This window comes from Callionymus lyra, chromosome 13, assembly GCF_982586985.1.
Source record: "Callionymus lyra chromosome 13, fCalLyr1.hap1.1, whole genome shotgun sequence".
Taxonomy (NCBI): domain Eukaryota; kingdom Metazoa; phylum Chordata; class Actinopteri; order Syngnathiformes; family Callionymidae; genus Callionymus; species Callionymus lyra.
In genome coordinates this window covers 9,869,383-9,890,933 of record NC_141830.1, presented here as the reverse complement: position 1 = coordinate 9,890,933, position 21,551 = coordinate 9,869,383, and the positions used below count along the sequence as shown (strand labels likewise).

Genomic DNA, 21,551 nt, shown 5'->3' with positions numbered 1-21,551 from the left:
CCAGTCCCACTAGACGGAATAATTCCTCCGTCGCCCCCTTTCCCCCCGAAACATGACACTCCTGAGTCCAATTGAATCAGAGCGTGATCCTTGGTGAAATCCACACAGTGCCGACATTATTTCTTTCTTGTCAGATCGAGAAAAAGGGGTCGGTTGGATGCAGCTGGTGATCTCATACCTCATTGGACATACTTGTTTCTGTCAGGCTGACTATGAGACGGGTAATCCATCAGTTTCCAACAAAATAGGAATATTTTTGTGAGCTATAGTTGGTTGAAAAAATGAGACTTGATGGTTGATTCCATTAACAGTGGTAGTGATATACCTGTTAGTAGTGATGGGCTGATGAAGCTTCATGAAGCAGTGTTCTAGAGGTCAGAAGGTGGCACCATCACTTTAAATATTATGTGATGTTTCTTTGGAACAGTTACTCAAAACAAAGGAAAATAGGGCAGAGACCACCATCTAGTGGACTGTGAAAATAATGACACTGACTCATGAAGCTTCATCAGACCATCACTACTGTTAAGGGTTGTAGTAAGAGTATCGAAACTCAAAAAAAGTAACAATACTAGAAAGTTGTATTCGAATACTATACTCATTTTAGATGGGTATAGACTTAATTAATCCCTCTGGAGAACTACTTCGGGAAATTTGATTTCCAGTTCACAGCAGACAATAGAAGGTACAGCAAGTTTCATAAAGGCAAGGACAAAGTGCAAAAAAAAAAGGATAAAGTGCAAAGAGATGACAAAGTGCTAATATAAAGGGCATAGATCAAAGTAAATAACGCAAAGACCTACAAGGATACAAACATAGAATAACATCATCCCTTCACTCTGCTACTGCCCTTTGATGCTTATTTTAGTTGTATTGATGCCACCCAAACTATATTTTGCACTAAACTGGGGTTCTGTTATTTGTTACATGGAACGATCTTCCTCTCTCTTTGCGCTTGATGGATCTACTGACTCCTTCAAGAAACATCTTAAGACATTTTTATTTGTTCAGGCTTTCCTTGATTTTCTGGGACTCCTGTGTTGTTCTCAGTGTTATCTTGACCTTTAAAGTATATATTTTAGTGAGTATTGTTTTGATTGTTTAAGCGCTTTGTGACCCTGGTCTGGAAAAGCGCTATACAAATACAAATGACTTACTTACTTACTTACATGTTCAAAGTTATTTTTGGCACTAATCTTCTTAATTAAAATATATCTGTTCAATATGGGGGGTCTTTTTTATCCTTGATAAATTTGGTATCAAATATTTTCCCAAGTATCGGTATTTAGTTGAAATTTCTTATATCGTTACAACCCTAGTTCTGGTACTGTTGTAGGCGGCTGAATAAGAATGAAAGTGTTGTATTGGTTTATATATTAATAATAAATGACTTGATACAATTCTTTAAATGATTAAAGATCTATAAGAGTGCAGATTAATTCACAATATGCAATTTAATGGTATAAATCTTTATACTTCATATAAATATACATATAGAACTTCACACTAGTTGCACCTTTTTCATGAATTGTTATTCTGAATAAACGCATGGACTTGATCATAATAAAATAAAATAAATATTACAACAGAAACTTAAAGCTGTTGAACACAATATAGAACATTTACAATTGTTATGATGACACCGACTCCACAAGAGAGGGAGAGAAAAACTGACAATTTTGTCGCATTCTTTTCCCATAAACGTTCAGCTCTACTTGTGAAAGCCAGTTTAAATGATGCATCTTTCCTATTACGCTACATATCGTCCGCTCCTTCCCTCTTTCATCTAGCGGCAGGGTCCAGTAAAAGCTCAGTTTCACGTAGAGATAATATCTTTGCTCTCACTTGGGAATTTCCTCTCTCCGTCTGAACTGGCTTCATTAGAGAGAACGGAAGTCCAGGAATCACTGGTTGTTACCCACCTGACCTAAAAATGAATGATAAGTGGGTGATGTTTCTATCACCGTAATTACAAACGTGGGCGAGAGCAAGAACTTTATCAATAATTTATGGACATTTTTCACATTTTTCATTACGATGAAGTGATTACAGCCACTCGGACTGATTAGATTTGACATCCTCATGGCGCTGCAGGCTTATTAAATGTCCTACTGTCTCGCCTCTGGCACACGTGTGCCCGGAAATGGCTTTTTAATAGGAAATGTGTCCCTTCATGAAGTCTGGTAAAAATAGGTTTTTTTTCTAAATATTGCTAAAGGTCCTTACTAAAGCTTTACACGTAAATCCCTCAGGCTTCCAAAGGTGCACCGGTGGAGATAAAAATGCTCATTTTCACCCTCAAGATGAGCACTTTCCATTGGTATTTTCATAAATTTCTACACTTGGGCTGAAGTTATTTCCTCCTGCCATCTCTGTTAAATGCCACTGGGCTTTGCATTTTGAATTACGGCAGCTAAACGGTCTTGCTTAATAGAACATGCCTGAATGTTGCAGTCTCTGCTGACAGAAGAAGCCATAATCTAGCTTTTAAAAAACTGAGTTTTCCTCATTCTATCAAAGCCAGTTTCTTTTAATCTTCTCTCTTCCTGAAGAGCGAACTTAATTAGGGAATCAGACCAAGATAAATAAAGACTTCTCAGGAAGGTACACTCTCCCGTGTTGTGAGTTTATCTTGTTATCTTGATAAATCAGTAGTTTAGAGGAATTTAAAGTCCAGCATCACATCTATGTAGACTTCTAAGCTTATTTATTTTCATTAATTCAACGTCATTGTTTTTCAATGATGCCGCTTTACCTTTGACTCTTAACTTTAATAATGATGTAACTACTTTATCTACATGTATATGTCATTTTTCCTTTGGTTCTATTTAATTATCTTATCTATTTTTTAACTTAAAATAGCATCACATTCTGCATCTCTCTAAATGCTATTAATACTTGTGTTTTCTTAGGGTCAAGGTGACCCGAAGGCCCAGAACCAGTGACGACACAAGGGATACCACAAACGCATTTTTGTTTTGGGTCACCTTGATCCTGAGATAACACAAGGGTTAAACGTGTCTGGTTAAAATTGAATATCGGCATATTTTATTTACCCTCATCTATTATACTGTGTATATACAAGTATATTTAAATCCTAACTATTTTATCTAAAGGAATTATTAAGTTTCACTAATAATATTATTATACATGTTTTGTTTTCTTAGTTTTTATTTTTCTCTGAAGGAAACAAATTTGACGATTTAGTAATTATACTTAAGATATTATATAGATTAACAGATTTGTGTTTTTTGTTGTTATTGATAAGTAGTACTATTCTTTTCACATCGATGATAATAATAATTATAAATTATATTTTATATGTCTCGTTTTAACCTTAAGCATGAATAAAATGTTTACTTTTTGTGACATTAACCGATTACAATCACTGTATTCAAAGTTTCATTCATATTTAAATTATATTACTCAATTAATATATTCTTAACACACCCAGAGTGGAACTATACAAACTTCTTCTAGGTAGTTTCCAACGGGAAGTACAACATGGTCGGTCAAAAAAACCGACTTCAGCTACTGAGAGAAAAGACAAGTACTAAAGACCGCCTTGCTCCCCACGAGACAGGAAAAGGCTTATTCAACCTGGACATGCAGACACAAAGGACGGCTCTTTGAAGTTAACACACACCGCTAACGATGAGCAAAGCTGCTGGATTTGATCTCAGGGTTTCCCACGGGGGTCCGCCTCAGTCGATTGGCTGCAGGACGTTATTGGAAAAGACGACACGGTGGCCGTCTCTGCCTCATTAGGACCGACGTGCTCGTAGGGAATAGGACACAGTCTGGGAGAAGATCGTGGGCGACGAAAGAAAAGACGGAGAGCATCTATTGTGTAAAAGGAAGATGATGGTAAGGATGTGAAGAAGAAGAGGACCACAGAGAGCTTCCAGTCGTTAATCGCATCTCTTCACATCTCTCGGAACACACTCGACAGCATTAGTAGTGGCTAACCGGCCAATTATATAGCAGGAGAAATAGTCACGCTCCGAGCAGGCCTCTCCAGAGTGACACTTATCTGTTTGATCCTCCCGGACTATCGTCCTTGTCAAGGATAGAATGACATCCCTCGCTTACAAGAGCATCTCTCTGTCTGGAGGATTCATTATTGGTTTTAACCAGTGTCAAGAAGATGTTTGCTGCTGCAGGCAGAAGAGTAAGAAGTCCTTCAACCTTAAAAACCTCAAGTCGTTTCTCCACTTCTTTGTCTTTGTGCACTTCTTGTTCCTGTCCGCTACCTTCAGCCGACTTCTGGATGAAGGTATTTCATGAGTCTTTTGTTTTTCCTTTCGCCAGATATGACCCATGAAGAAGGAGGTCAAACTCATCTCATGGGCCATTGGTCAATAGACTCTCTAAACTGACTGGTGCTTTGGGAGTCATGATTTTCAATTTCCCTGGCTCGGTTTGTGCGTTTCCCATTTATAATAGTAATATATCTAACGCACTGAAAGAAACGGTCTCTTTAGAACTTGGGATTTCTCGAGGGACTCTCTTCGTTGAGCTCTGGACCAATGTTTGCTCTGCGTTTTCTTTCTTACGATTGTATGCAATCAAGAACCTACTTCAAAAAATTGAAATCTGACCACATTTTTAAACGCATGTTTAAAAACATATGTTCAGATTGGTAGAAAAATCAAGGATTATTTGCAGATGGATAATTTACTTCCCATCTGGCAGCAAGTTTTGTAAATCAGGCAAAGAAAGTTGAAATGTATTCTAGCAAAGAAAAAGGATTAGTTTTCCTATCCAGAGAAAGAGAATTATAAGAGTGTCAGTTTATTTGGAAATGTTTTTATTAAATTCTCTTCACAATATGTCATTGTTTTGATTCTACAAGGAAAGTTTTAAGTCATTGAGGGGCAGTTTTACTAACATCAAGCAACTTAACTAGCACTCTTCCACTAGTTATAAGAAACTTTTCCTTTTAAAATTAAATATCGGAAGAGTAAAAGGACAGGATAAGTTTCAGAATAATTAAGAAAAATGGATGTTATAACATTTTCTGTACCGTATTTTCCGGACTAAAAGTCCAACGGAGTACAAGTCGCACCAGTCATGAAATGCATAATAAAGAAGGAAAAAACATATATAAGTCGCACTGGAGTATAAGTCGCATTTTTGGGGGAAATGTATTTGATAAAATCCAACACCAAGAACAGACATGTCATCTTGAAAGGCAATTTAAAATAAAAATAGAATAGAGGCAACAACAGACTGAATAATTGTACGGTATGCTTACATTACATGACACAACTGAGAACCTGGTATGTTAACATAACAAATTAAGAGTTATTCAGAGAACTATAGCATAAATAACTAAGAAGTTTACCAAACCATCCGTGTAACTCCAAATAACTAAAATCCAATGAAATCTTCATCCTCGGTGTCACTTTTAAACAACTAACTAACTCCGGAGGTAGAAGATGCGGCGCTTCCTCTTCTACGTCGAAATTATCAACACAGGCCTAGAGCGCCCTCTTGCGGTTTAGTGTGAAAATAACATGTGCAATGATAATGACCGGTAATAATGTGTTAATAATTTCACACATAAATGGCTCCAGAGTATAAGTCTAAATTATGGAAAAAAAACTGCAACTTATAGTCCGGAAAATACAGTAATCGTTCTAATACACTGTGCTGACGTTGATACTTGAGACATGTCAGATGTAGTCAAAAAGGAAGGGTTTAAACCTGTATTCTATCGTTGTCAGCTGCTGTAGTATTACTCCGCTCACACGTTGGCAGCCTGTCAATTTCCTCTCCTTCAGCCAGCTGCTATTGACAGCATATTTATTACTTCTAATCCCTATGATCATCACACAGAGCAGCAGCAGGTACGAACGATGCAGTGCTGTTGCTGGGGTGTCATGTGATATCCATCTGTGGCATCTTCTCCAGAACCAACAATGCAACGCAGTCGACATCATTAGAGCACGCCGGTAATAAGCCCTGATCCTGGAGCGCAACGATCCGATACTTAACCTTTTGGACTGCGGGGTCTCGTTAAGTCGATAGTTGTTCTTTCTAGGTTTTTTTTTGTTAAAAGCACTAACCAGACCGTAAAGTTTATTGATGCGTAAGAGCGAGGAAAACTCATTTATCCGTCAACAACGTTTGCACATGCGTTTCCTGGAGCTCTGACTCTCTGCTGAATTCATAACAAGATGAAGATGTGATGCTTCAACATTAATAAATTAATTGAATGATGATGAATGAATAAGCAGATTTAAATCGGCAAAATTGATCATTTTCTAATTTTAACTAACTTCACCGAGAGGCCCTCTATTCGATAATCTATTTAAACGGTAGCTGTCGTCATCGTATTTTCTAAACCAATTCTTGAAAAGTCTGATTCTTCACACCGAGTTAAGAACACAAACGGTGTGAAACGACATTCGGACAAACATTCAAATGAAGTCCAAGTAATACAACAAATGGAAACGGTGTGGAAAAAAAAGTTTTCGTGAGCCATGATAATAACATTAGTTTGTAAGTGATTTAGTTTTGAGATAGAATGACGTATCGGAGGCCATTACGAGCTGCATCCAATGAATTGTCTTCTGTATTTGGCTGCTCTGCCTTAGACTACACACAAGTATCACCGGCTGATACTGATCTTTACCCTTCCTGGCAATAAGGAGTAACAGGATCTGTGTTTTCGGGTGTGTCCGGTGATTTATATTTTTCTTTTAAAGCCAGCAGTGAAAGGATCAAGGATTTTTGTCTGTTTAATCAACCTACTTGTAGTCTGACGACGGTCACTAAATCGATTTATTCCAGTTCAGGACAAACAACACCTGGAAGGAATTTCATTCTCATGCTTGAGAATACTTTTTTTTATCCATTTGAATCGCATTGTATTTGGTGGCTCGGAGAGAAGATTTGGCAGACAGTGGAAAGTTTTCACTAAAATAATTTTGAATAATGTAAGTCACATCAAGTGTTTTGGTCACCCTTAGCAACAGCATCTCATTAGGATTCAGGTCCGGATTTTGACTAGATCACCTCAATCTACAATTAGTTTTTCCTCCAGCCTTTCATATGTGGACTTAAAGGTGTGTTTTTGGATCATTGTTCTGCTGCAGAACCCAAGTTTGTTTCACCTCGAGGTCACAAACAGTCGGCCTTCTACTTCCGGCAGACTTCACTGTTCCTTTTATCACAGCAAGTCTTCTAGGTCCTGAGGCAGCAAAACAACCCCAGACAATCACACCACCACCTTTTAATGTTCTTTTTTTTTATAAAATACAGCATTACTTTCCCTCCTGTTTTAATGGAACACACACCTTCCAATTAGTTCAACTCTTGTCTTGTCAGAACAAAGATAATTTTACCACAGGTTGGGAAAGCAAGGTTAAAAAGAAACATTTTTATTCCCTGTTTGCGAATAATTGCTCTCACTGCCACTCGCTGGAGTCCCAAAGATTTAGATAAAAGCTTTTCAAGACCAGTTGCTTTTCTTTTCCTCAATTGTTCCTGAATGTCTTCTTATTTCCGCACAACCTGCGAGTCCAAGATAAGTCATTATTGCGTGGTTGTTTTCTTTTCTTTTTTTTTAAATCTTCTCTATTGACATCAGTTTATATACTTTTCATTTCATTCACACTTTATTACCTACACAATGATTCTATTGCTTCTTATAAGAAGATCCCAGTTCTTGTGGCCGAACCATTATCGATTGGGGGATTTGAACAGTAATAATGTCTGGCTTCAGAAAATAGGCTTTACAAGGGAGGCTGTGGAAGATGGGTTAAGATTGAGGGGGCTTCACTACTCTGGCAATGGGAAATGTCAAGAGTAAAACAAGATTGATCGGCTTTACCTGTGTGTGTTGAGAACCTACAAAGATATATTTCCTACCAGTTAGGATTCAAGGATTCAAGAGAAGGCTCATGATGATGGAGCAAGATCTGGAACTGGATTTCTTAGCTGGACTCATTTTATCAACCAGCCAGATTTGAGCTGATGCACTGAACCTTTTCTTGGACTGAATTGAAAGCTTTTGCAACAGGGACTTGAAAAACATCTTTGTTTTGCCAAAAATGGGTGGAAGACAACTTCTAAAATTGATATAATCAGCCCAAGGCTGTGAAATAAACAAATTAAAAAAGAACCTCACCGGCAGCTTTCTCTCTCTGCGGGACTAATGATGGGATTGACTTTGTTTATCAAAGATGTACTCGGTAAAGTTCAAGATCTTTGGATTTTTACATTTGAGTTTGTCATAGTTGAACATCAGTTAACATCCAACATATTTTTTAAAGTATTGTGATTATGAGTTACTTTTTAATGACTACACTAATGTAAAAGTTGCTTTAATTAGATTTTTATGGCTGTAGAAGTGTTTTTGCTACTTTGATATTCATGATTCTTGTGAGTTTTTTTTAATGATAAGAAAAAGAAAGAAACAATTAATTTCTCAACTTGAATTAATTTAGAAGTATTTTATATATTCCTTTTTTAAATCCTGTTTTCCTGCAAGTAGACCGATGCAATGTGTCAAACTCAAGGAATTGGCTCCAAATAAAATAAATATAAAATACACATTCAAGCATTAAAGACAATAACACGTATTAGTTTTCAGTTTTTATTGCTTAAAAGTCCCTTCTCCTGATGCCCAAACATTAAAAAAATTCTTGTTTAACAAATCTTAATATCCAACCATCTCCTCCTCCTCCTGCAGATACATGATGGTGATCAACGGAAAAAATGAAGTTTTCATGGTGGACAGAGACAACTCCATTTTCCACATAGCAAATCTAGAGTTCCCCTTCCGGAAGGATCCTCGCATCCATTTATCCAAGACTCTCTTGGACGGGGTAAGTCTTTTCCTTTTTCATTTCCCAATGTTTCATGTTGAGCCCTTCAAACATTTCTCATCTCCGCCACCTGAGCTCAAAACCAACGGAAGTCATCGTGACAACGTAATGACTTTATAGAAAGAGTGTATTTGTTTACCGTTTTATAGTCTCCCAGAAAGTGTTCTTGCAGTTTGGTTTCAAACACGTCTCACTTTTCCTCCAGTCTAAAAAAGAATCAATCATCTACATCCGACACATCAGATCACCGACATCAGTCGCCACATGTCCCTTCGAAGAAGTCATTTTCCTTCAGTCGTTTATCAAAAATGGCAGCCAAGGCAGTGCTTTGAAAAATATCACGATAGTTTGTCTGGAGCAGAACTCGTCGGAAGTTTCTCCCGAAAGGTTTAAAGCCCCTGCTGGCATCGTGTTGATTTATCAATAGAAAGTGGTTATAAATGTGTAAAATGGGGTTGTTAAAATTGACGTTGTTGGCGTGGATTCATTCCTCACCATCATTAACTAGATAAAGCCTCAATGAATTTATTGCTACTATCAAAAATTCCCTGCCAGCAATGAACATGACCGATTATAGGATTTTCATTCTGAGCCCCATATAGATTAGTAGCATAAAATCAGATTAAATATGAGGATGGATAAATCTGTGTTGAAATTGACAGTGATTTTGACAGTGATTTTTCTGACTTTTCACCAAATAATTAAAATGATACCAAATAATATGCGAGTAGTTGAAAGTGTGATGAACAATTCATGATGCAAAAGAAAAATTGATTGTTTTGATTAATTCAAAACAACATTTCTTTTGAAGCTGTTATAAATAAAGTACTGTAAAAGCGTTTTAATAAAGATTTATTAAGGAAAAAAATAAATAAAATATAATTATTATTCAGGAATCATAATGAAACTTTTGTATTTTAACATTGTGTACATTTAATACACTATACAAACATTAGAAACATAATATACATCATTTATAAATGTTCAACTTATACATTTAAGTTGAAGAAGATCCTTTTTACGCATATTTTAAGAGCTCATGAAAGCTAATCATAAACATCTTGATAGAAAATGGACATAAATCTGGACTGTTGAATTTGTTGTTGAAACATAAACTATAATGAATCGTGTGTCAAGCGGATGCTTCAACCCAAGGAAGCAGGCACATGTCAAAACGTTGCGCCTCTTCACACTCCCATCCGTGGCTTCCTCTCCACCGGTTACCTGTGTTTTTGTTGTTCGGCGATAATGAGCTTGACATCAGCGTTCGCTCCGACAGAAAGTGAATTCCTGGCGGCTTCCTCTGGTCACATTAATGCATTCATGCGTTGCTGTCTGAGCGATGGCTCAGCACGGCGGCTGCATAATGAAAATGGCTTCCAGGAGTTACATCACATATCCCTCCCAAGCTTCTGCCGTGATGTTCTGATAAATATTTCCCTCGCCTGCACGTTGATGCCACAGAGAAACATGCAACATGTATAGAATGTGGCACTTAACATATTACCTCCATATAACGGACCTTTCTATTTTTTTCAATACATCGTCTTCCAGTAAAATCCATTTTAGCTCATTATGTTTAGCTAATATGAACCAGATGCCCCCTCTTAAGATGAGGAAAACATTTCACGACCCCCCCCCCCCACACACACACACACACACACTCCCCCATGGCTATTATTAAGCACACCTTTGTATAACATTGTGTAAACATTGACGTGAAAAAAATTTAAAGAGCCTCATTTATATAATAAAAGTAACAATACAAAATTCTTCAAATAATCTAATTAAAACTATACACAAATAAACGATTAATACAAATGAGAATAAAAACATTTTAATTGATTAGCAACTCAGTGGCACAATCTATAAAATAATAATAATAAAACCCCTTGTGCTGTCTCAGGAATCAAGATGAAGAGTCATATTAATGGCTAGAATGAGCATGTTTTGCACTGTACAGTTTTTCAAAGATGTTTAAAGCATGATACTGAAAGTCGAAGCTCCTTCTGGATGTTTAGCTGCAAACTGTACTTGTAGCTTTCACAAACCAGGATGATTGCTGGTGACATTTTTTTCGTGAAAATAAAAATATCTTCTGTTAGTTGTTGCAAGGACAGGAAAAGTGAAGGTGACGGATGCCATCGATCATCATAACATCCCTTTGCTATCACACGATAAAATAGACGTATTAATAAACGGATCCTAACAGATGAACCGCTGCAGCTAAAGAGACTCTCGGAGGTTCACCCGAACATGATGAGTGACTAACTCTAGGCATGTATTGGACAAAGACTTGCATGTTCTGGAGTGAATATTCAATATCACACTAACCTCATGGCGGTCTGTTAATCTTGCGTATGTAGAAAATGCAGCACAACATGTCTCAGGTGAAACGTAAATGGTTTGACATGAAACTGGAAGCAAATGAACGCAAATAAGATGCACTTGAGTCACCAGAGAAGTGATTTCAAAGTCCAAAATATCACCTGCCGACGAGGACATCGTTCACATTATTGAGGAAACCTCTCTGTCAGGAAATACGCCTGAGGATTGTTTATACTTTTTGTTATTTTAGCCTATTTTTACTCTTTAATTTTTGATTATTATTATTATTATTTTAAACATTCCTAATATAGAAAGAATGTATAACCTATTGAATCAATGTACATCGATAATTCACAATCATCAACATAATATAGTAATTGTCATCTGCATATTGTTCACAAAAAAAGCGCAATATGAGTTAAAATGTTAACTTTCAATAGAATTTACAGAAACTCTACACATGCTCGTGAGCAGGTGTAGATTTTCACACATATCCAACACGAGATCGCAGCTACTGAAATATAGATGGATGACAAAACCCCGTGAATTTCCTTTTTACAAATTAGTTCTGCTCACGCATGAATGAGACCCAGAATTCTCTGGGAACATTAAAATGATTTTTTTGCCACCAGCTGTAAACCAAATTCTTTCAGTCAGACTCCCAGAGAAACCTCAGTAACAGCTACTGACTATGCAACACATTGTAAAGAAGATGAGTTTGAGTTATTTTCCTGCATCCCTGAGCATCTTAATTGCTGTTTTTTAAAATTATAAATCATCTTCATGAAGTCTTGAATCCTAGAACACAGAGGATCAATCCTGTGGTCACTACAATGTGAGATTGTGTAACAGTTTGTGCAGCTCTGACTCCTCAACTTCATGCATAATAGATTCTCACTGCTATTTCTGCGTAGTGTCCCTGTTTTCCAGACCCATCTATCCTTTCTGCCCACCTTGATTCTCCAGCTGCTGCTGCTTTTTTCTCTTTGAATATGCAGCACCTTCAGAGTTCTCTTTCTGACCCTTCTGACTTCGCGTTGAGACAGATTGCTGTTGCTTTGGAACAATTGGAAAACAAATGTGTACACATATAGCTTTCTGTCCTGGGATTGCACCTGCAATAGTAAACCACACTGGTCTGAAGAAAAAGGATATCAATGCTGTTTGTTTTGCTGTGTGTGAATGTTATATATCCAAAGTTGTACCTATATTGGGGCTGAATAAATGATGTAGTCATTAAAAGCGAATCATCTCTCTGACTTTGGAAATTTGGCAAATGTTTTAACATTGATATGGCGTGTGTGATGACGTGTGAGACAATCGTTGTCGGACTCCTGGATTGATGTAAAAATAAATGTAAATAGAAGAGAAGCTTGGAGCCTCGATGCTTATTTTACACACACACCGGCTGCGTTTCAATGCATACCGAACAAGATTCAATTAGAAAATATTGCATTTCTTCATTATACAATACTCTGATATTTCCTTAGACCACATTTATCTTTGTTCTGTTTGCTGCAGCATTGTGTTGATAGCTCATGCAAAGACGCACAATTTGTTTTTCCATTTATTTTGCATCAAAACTTTGTATTGAGGAAAGACTGACGTCTGCAAAAAGATTCTCTGCACTTCGTGGAGGCCGATCAATGAAAGTTATGTTGCCTTCTTGTCAATCCTTGAGCATAATAAATGAATCCTTGCACTCTTTTGAATGTCCTCCCGGCCTATAGCCTTGTCAACCATTGAATTCCAGTAGTCAGTTGACCAATCACCAATGAATATTTAAGTTAGAGATGTGGTATTAATAATGCAATCCCTCATGAGATGGTTGTATATCACAATAATATTTCATAAAGCATGACTCATGTATTTGCCAGACACACATTTTCATTCATATCTAGTACTTTTACAACAATCGATATCCGTTATGGTATTTTTCGACCTAAAGGCAATGGAATAAAAAAAGGGCAGAAGAAAAACAAATATATTGTAGAATGCTCCAGGTGAGAATGGCGGGTGGTAAAAAAAAATTAATTCTAGCTGGGGCTATTTTCCAGTACATTTCCCTGCCCATATCATTGAAAGAATCATTCAAAAATAGTTTTCACCTTCATGTTATAATCTAAGATATATTATTAAAAACCCAATGATGGATTTTTCTGTTGTTTTGTAGACTTCCCTTGCTCCTGTGTGAAGGTCTTCGACTGAAAACACCTCTTTTATAGCCAGCATGTCTATTGTGTTTCCCTGCTACCCTTGATCCATAACTTGTTCTTATCTCTGCAGGAGATGATCATCGACAAGGTCAACGGTCAGCCTGTTCCCCGCTATTTGATATACGACATCATCAAATTCAACGTGAGTGCTCATTCTTTTTCTGCAATTTTGCTGTCTGTAAATAACAAAAACTCCAGCAGAGATGACTGTTGGGCTCCAACAGTTTATTGTGGTCTGTATGAGAAGAATCCCTGTCCTTGTCTGGTTTTTGATCACCTTGGTGAGCCTGCAAAACATAACCTTTTACTTCTGTGTGGCCACATAAGTAGTTGAAGGGTGTTCTTGTTGAGGAAAACGTGACAAGAGCTTTCGTTCCTTGGCGGCTTGTCTGTTTACAGCTTTGAAAAGAGACAAGGGAGTCCAGTTGACATGCAGGCAAACAGGAGAATTCAGAACGACCAGTAGCCGGTCACGTTTGCAGGTCTCACTGGAGCCTGACCTTCTCTACAAGAGCGGAGGCAAACATTGTTCACGCTGATACCCCCCTATTTATGTGTATTAATCCAAACGGAGAAAAATTGAAACAGACAGTTGATGGGTTGACTTTTTTTTTTCTTTCTTTGCTTGAAAATAACAGATATAAACAGTTACAACTGCATTTGTACTCTAAAGATGTGATGAGTGTACATGTTTTTAAATCACCTTGACTGAAGCTTTATTATCTCGGGAGTGGCTGTTAATTTTTTGGTACCGGTCTGTGCCAGTGTTTTTCCCACATCCATATTTTGATTAGCTCATTTCGAAGTACAGCCTGAGGTTCGACATTATACTGATAATTGCTTACAGAAAATAAATCCCCCTCCATTGCTCGTTTCACTGGTGATAGACGCACATCAAATCAAAGTTTTTTGCCTCTCACAAAGTAAAGGAGATGTACCCTGTCGCCTTCTCCCACCCATCGATCCAAGGATCCTCAAGCGAGCCGCTCAATAAAAAACTCCAGCAGTGCAAGGCCAGGTTTTTTGGCCGGTGCAGAGGTTATCGACACAACATGACTCCCATAAGCCTTTTTTGCTAAAACACTGCTGTATTGATCCAAGATGGTCATTATTAGTCTTCCCCATTATTTGAGCTGGCCTGCTCTCAGACATGGGGGATCCATCCAGCAACACAGCAGGACAGAGAGTATAGCGATTGTAACCCAAGCTGTTCTATATGCCTCCAATAGAACAGGATTAAGAAATTGTGATGATGGCATCAGTGGTCTCGGTATAAAAAATTCGATAACTACTTTAATGTGACTTCAGTGAACATTCGATTCCAAAGACTGTGGCTTAGTTTGTTCACTACCTGAACCTTAAGAGTACCATTTAGTTCTTAAATTAGAAATACTGTCCTAATGAGTATAATTTGCTGATTCACTTGTACGATCACATTTTTGGTAAATTTATTAATCTGGAATTATTATTTTTTTATTTCTAGTATAATACTGTAGTTTGGTAGGAGGTATAACTTAGTCTCACGACCCAGGGTTTTAAAATTCAATATGAAATACAATCTTGCCTTTACTAGCTGATTTAGTTTTTGCCTTAAATTCTGTCAAATGTTCTCCAGGTAAACCAAATAAAAGCAGAGCAGTGGGTCCTGTCTTGTCCTTCTATTTTAACATAACCATGTTTAAAACAGGCAAACTACCCTTACACAACGTTGTTCTTGGCCAGACTTAAAGTGATTAAATGACTCAAAGTGATAGTTCACCCGAAATTCCAATTTCACTCATCTTCTACTCACCCTCATTTCCACTAAGGGTTGGACAGTATTTTGATATTTAAGTCTCCTAGACTAAGATAAAGACTTTGCTTCAGTCGCTACATTAAAATGAACGTACATTTATGCCTATAACCCTAAAGAGGAACAAAGATTACTCTGAAACTAATAAGTAAAGTTTGAATTTTGCATCTTTATCTTTACTCATTTTAGTTTTAACTTTGTAACTTTATCGACAACATAGCGCACTTTGGTTTTCACTACAATGTCAACCAGGATGTAACTTGCTTGTCAAATTGTTTTGGGGACTTACTGGTGGATGTGGGCTATATATCTATTCAAGAATAGTACCTGGGCTGCATCACTTGTTTAAGAACTTTCCTGGATGACTCACTGCGGCTCAAGATCAGTCGTCTTTTGACAGTTCTTGCTGCACACGGGTCCCGCTGTCTCACCAATGTGAGCATTGATTCGACACCGGCAAGTTGGCAGAAGCACAGGGGCTCAGGTGTTGTCGTCCTCCACTGGATAATAATCGACACAGGCTGTAACTCACTGCTTTGCTGCCCAGATTGCTACCAACTTGCTTTTTTAAAAATCAATAGTAAGAGCTGGAATGTTGTGTGCTTTTCCCAAACAAAGACTGAATAGAAAGTTCTCTAAACCAGATCTCGATGCAAAGTCAATTTGTTTTAAAACTAGGAACACACTGTACCCTCTATTTAAATCAGGATTCGCCATGTTTATTGTCATTTACATAAATTAAATGGTTTAATTTACCTTTGGAAATATTTAATTCAAAATATGACCCCAATGTCATTCTGATTTTCCTCTTTACTGTGGTGTCCTTAACATCTTCTTGGCTATGGTCCCTGAAAAGAAGTGACAAACGGTTCATAATGAACTCAAATAAGCTCATTTGTTATCCATAAGCTTTAAAAAGCCGTGGTTACAGATGAAAATCATGACCGAGTTTCTTATTCATATATAAGTAAAAGAATATATGATCAAGTCAAATATCTTACATATTGTATTATCATGGCTGATGACACACAGTTGTGCATCTCAATAAATCATCCTCTTAGTATATCTCTATTGATTCAAAAGTCAATTCTCTGCGGTCCATCTTACATCCTCATCATAAAGTATGACCTTAATACTGTCAACATGAAGACCGTGGATAACATACAAAGCAGTGTTTAACGATTACATTCCTATCCTCAGGCCAACTAGCATTAGCGCTATCAGCATCTGAGCTTAACACAAAACCATAAATAATTCACTGTGCTTAACCAGAAACACGTGTAATATTTTATATTCCTGCACAGAATACATTAATAACTACAATTTCCATGACCCGGCAACATGTATTTGAAAGCTTTTTTTACTTGTTATCTAAAAGTTAAATTTACTTTTTGTGAAACTGACGTGTACGATACATGCCCTGAATCATCCTTGGTTACATTTTGCTTCTGCCCGTATGACACGACGGGCAGATGGTGCAGAGTGCGTGGGACAATAATACAAGCTGTTGCTGCAGGGAGATGTTTGTTTATAGAATTCCATCGTCAAAAGTGATCTGGGGTAATTTCCAACCTGTATCCTATTCTCAACCATTTGAAATTATGTTTGCTTTTATAGTCCAAAAGAGTTCAACTAACCACATGTATTTTTGGTGCTCAATATCCATCCATTAATTTTCTGCATACTGTTATAAAAGAAAATCATTATGTCCTCTTGCATTTGTGGCATTGTTGTCTGGTCACTACCATAAACTCACGACCACGGGTGATCGATCCGTAAATGGAGAGCCTTGTCTCTTGGTCCAGTCAATCAATAGAGTCCTCATCACCACGATGATCGAGCCTCCTAAACTGAAGGAGAGTAGGTTCTACTTTGAGTATCTGTTTAATGAATATGTTTTATCCATCAGTACGTGGTTGAATTTTTTTTTTTTTTCGTCGATATTAAAACTTGTGGCCTCCGGTGACAGTTCCTCTTAAAGTAATAGCCCAACCAAAAATTCACTCTTTTTCTACTCACCCTCATATTGACTAAGGGTTGGGATTATTTTAAGAATAATGTGGGTTTTTTTTAGAGTCATAGGCAAAAAAGTATGTTTATTTTAATGTGGCGACTGGAGCTCAGTTTTCTTTGTCTTCATAATCATCCAAAAAGACACACTTAAGCATCCAAATACCTCCGGACTGCTCGTCTATAACATCCATCTTGTATTGAAGCTTCGAGAAGAATTGTTCACTGAAAAGTTAAATATGTCTATATTTTAAGCTTGTTAAAACTATAAACTATAAAAGGCCAAGACACATAAGACAAACACAGGAGTCCCAGAAAATCCAGGAAAACCCTTCACAAATAAGAATGTTTTTAGATGTTTCTTGAAGGAGTCAGTAGATCATCAAACACAGAGGGAGAGGAAGATCGTTCCAAAGCTTAGGAGCAACAGCCTGGAAGGATGTCTCTCCTCTGGTCCTGAAGGGTGTGTGTGGAACCATCAGTAGATTCTGACCCACAGACCTAAGAGCCCGAGCTGGGGTGTAAGTCTGGATCAGATCACTGATGTAAGGAGGAGTCTGACCATGAATAGATCTGAAAGTAAGAACCAGAATCTTGAAATGGATCCTGAAATAAACTGGCAGCCAGTGAAGAGTTTTAAGGATCAGGGAAATGTGAGTTCTTCTACTAGAGCGGGTCAGAATTCTCGCTGCAGAGTTTTGTATTAACTGCAGGCGAGACAGAAGTTTAAATTATACATAAACAAGTACCCTGGATGAATATCACAAGTGCTTCTAGAGCTCATACAGTCTAATTTCTACAGTGTAAGGGCTCGCGGTATTTACCTGGAGCACCTCCATTTTATACAATCAAGCTTAAAATATAGACTTATTTATTTTTGTACAGAACAATTCTTCTTGTCCAGGCTTCAGTACAAGATGGACGTTACAGACAAGCACCACGGAGGTTTATGGATGTTTTAAGTTTGTCTACATATATTGCTAAAACTTGTTGACTGCTAAAAAGCTGACTCTTTGTTTGGAATAGAGCAGTTTGAGTGCTGAGAACGGCGGCATGATATTACTGCCAATAATAACAAATTGTTTTAATGCCTAGTGGCTCAGTAAATTCACTTTTTTTTTTTACCTGTTCCTCCCGTCTGGTATTACAAATTAAAGTCAGTGCTGTTGCTCAGCTTTCCTTCCCTGATTAGTTGTGAAAATGTATTAAATGTCAAACCGTTAACCCGTGTCCCATCTGGCTGAGTTTCATGGATGGTTTTTTGTGTTATTGTAGTGATGCATGACTCGGTGGGCCGGGAGTCTTAATTACAATGTCATGTTAGGTGAGGCTGGCTGTTGAATAAAAAAGTTTAGTCGAGGACCTCTGAGATTAGAAAAATGATAAAGCTTTCAATGTATTCATGAGTTAAATGTATAGATTCATATCAGAGAGTGAAAGAAGGCTGTGGGATCTTGGACCCTGATCCCCGCCAGTTTCGGTCCGTCAAATCTCCTCCCTAGAAATCATAAAGACACCCAGGAAACTCTTAGTACATTGTGGTAAAAGTGCTGATTACTCATTCATCTGGCGAGTGGTTCTCAAGACCTCTTTAGGTCCCAGGCTTATTCCTAAGGGTGCCATGGTATGTCATCTACTATTTCACAAGATCTGATCCCAGTGGCTTCTAAGAGTTTTGCGTTGAAATAAAGCAGTTGGACCCAGTAGCAATGTGACTGCTCTTTCACAAAAGTGAGCTTGATTCCTACGACGAGAAGTTTCGCTCAAAAATAACGATACAAAAATAACTTTTGCTGAAGAGACAGTAAATTGTTTTTTGTTGGATAGTGTTTTGAGAAAGTAGCAGAAACCACTTGACTCTTTCTTATATCGTAATCTTTTAAGTGTAAAATAAAATACTAATTTGTTCTTCTTCGTGTGTTACAGGCTCAACCTGTTGGCCATTGTGATTTCAACATACGATTATTATGTATGGAGAAGGAGATCATCGCTCCCAGGAAGGAGATGATGAAGACCGGACAGATCGACAAAACCAAGGAGCCTTTCAGCGTCCGCAACAAACCTTTCTTTGACATCCACGCTTCTCACAAGGTATTTCATTTCTTCCCGATCTTCAACCTGCAGACAAATGCAAACTCGCCAGATTTTTTTTCCCAAATGCATCTAAAAATAATACATTTGAGTTACTAATATTGTCTCTCGGGAAGAACAGTCGTATAGGTGAGCAATTTAAAACTTCATGCTTGGATAAGAAAGTGGGGCAGATTGTCGGTTTTAATGTCTTCTTCCCGGGAACATTTTCAGGCCATGGTGGAGTTATAATCCCTCCACCTGTTCTCTCCCCAGCATGGCATTGCTCAAGCTCAACTTCAAAGAAAACCCTCGTCTTATATTGACCTCTCGCCAATGAAAAAACAGCAACATAAGGGCGGATTGTAAACAGAATCTTTCCTTAGCACCTACTTTAACATTTGCAGTCTGTTGTGCAAGTGAGTTCTCTGAACTAGAACTTGAAATCTCAACTAGAGATAGGCCCAAGGGCAGACCTAGGACACTTTTAAGAGACTATATCTTGTGGTTGGACTTGGAACTCCTCTGTATTCCCCTCCTAAATGAGCCAGTGTTTTACACTGTTATAGGCCAGAAAGTGAACCAAGCTCTTAGCTATTCCAGTCCGTGTGGAGCACGGTTTTTAAGAACATTGAGGTAAATTCTGCTGAAATGTTTTTCAAGATGGCTTTAAGACTCTTATCTTTTACCAGAGGTAGTAATTTAGATACATGTTTACACTGAGGATTAAAAAGACGTGTGTAATTGACTTCTTCTGCTTTATTCTAGACAAATTCAATTCCACAGCTCTTGATCAATGCCTTTCAATGAGTGGAATATGAACTTGAGAGGTAGAAGTTCTAAGAGAAGTATCAACATCGTGCTATTGAATTTGCATAGAGAGCAGGGACCAATTAGCTGCTTCGAAAAAGGCTGTGTATTTGCATAAAGATGAAATCTTAACTGCCTTCCTCGAGCGCCGTCACACATCTCTCTGCCTATACGACGGCGCTAGTGTTCCCGGCTCGTTTATCTTGAAATGATGGTGGCATAAACAATCTGCTTATGAATATGTAAGGCGCCATAAGTGTGAACAAATATGACTCTCATCTTTAATTATATCCTTTTTTTAAATGGCACCTCAACACCGGTGCCTATTTTTCTGCATTCAATTTGGATCCCCAAGTAATTGCTTTCTCATAGATAATTTCGCTTCAAGATTATTAGACTGTGTCCAGGCGAGGCTGGTGGTCCTGCTTTGAGAAAAGCTGTCTTCAAAGAGACGCAGGTCTGAGGGAGGCGTGAGCACAATTAAATTGATGTTTGTCTCCATGTCTCCAGCCCGGATCAATAGGAAGTCTTGACTCTTTTTGCACTCACTGATGATTAAAGTCTTGGAGAAGTTGAAAAGTAGAAGAAATATTAACCCCACTTTAACAGTTCTGTAGAAGTGAAATGTCGGATATCCGCTCCTCATCATTTCAAGTGTTTTGTTGATGAAGATATTCTGGAAGTGAAGTCACAGAAACATTCCTGACTGGCCCATTGTGTCTTCAACCAGCCATCTGCTCCCTGTACAGTCATATCCCTGTTGTGTGCGACATTAATAAGGGGCGACTGGAATCCGCCTCATTAATTCATGGTGACACAACCCTCCACTTCATCGACCGCACATTCTTATTAGTGGTATTTCAGTAACCGGGGCTGTCACTTGTGTGAAGACTTTTGTCTCTCCCCGAGCCGCTGTTTCCCATCACATTCATGCTCGTCCTTCCTACCAAATAGGACCATTTATACCATTTATGCTGCCGCCCGCTTTATAACAAAGGCCCGCTTTTTAACATCCCGGGGAATCTTGATTTTGGAAAGTCCCTTTCGCTTCGAAGTTAAATTAATGGGAATGATGTACAATAGACAAATAAAAAATGTGTCAAAAGGAAATCACTAGGCTTGACAAGAAAACCTTACACAGAAAGTTTCTGAATAAAACCCATTGTTTAAAGATGTCAGAGTCCAGGGAAAATATAAATAGATAATATAAATATAAAGGGCAAAACAAAGCATGAATTACGTAATAACACCATGAGAGCACATACCAATGCCAAGGATCTCACCAAACATAAAGAAAATGTTCAACATGGCAGCAATATAGTAGTCAATAGCCATACTGTCATCTTCATTTTCAAAATCCCTGTTTAGGAAAACTGTAAATATATTTATTTGACAGATTTTGCTATGAATAAGAAAATTAACAAAAAATAGAAAAAAAAACATTAAAAATGTTCTATGTGCGACCGTAGCCATGTTGCTATACAAATA

The 21,551-nt window shown here is 37.7% G+C and overlaps 1 protein-coding gene across 1 annotated transcript in view; it reads left to right on the top strand.

Moving 5' to 3' along the window:
• The window catches only part of rngtt (RNA guanylyltransferase and 5'-phosphatase), a 77,587-nt gene that overhangs the window by 14,400 nt on the left and 41,636 nt on the right, over window positions 1-21,551 (top strand). Inside the window, exons 9-11 of the mRNA XM_087805164.1 lie at window positions 8,702-8,837; window positions 13,452-13,523; window positions 19,110-19,274. Of these exons, the coding sequence (XP_087661290.1) occupies window positions 8,702-8,837; window positions 13,452-13,523; window positions 19,110-19,274 (373 nt within the window). The remainder of the gene's footprint in view (window positions 1-8,701; window positions 8,838-13,451; window positions 13,524-19,109; window positions 19,275-21,551) is intronic.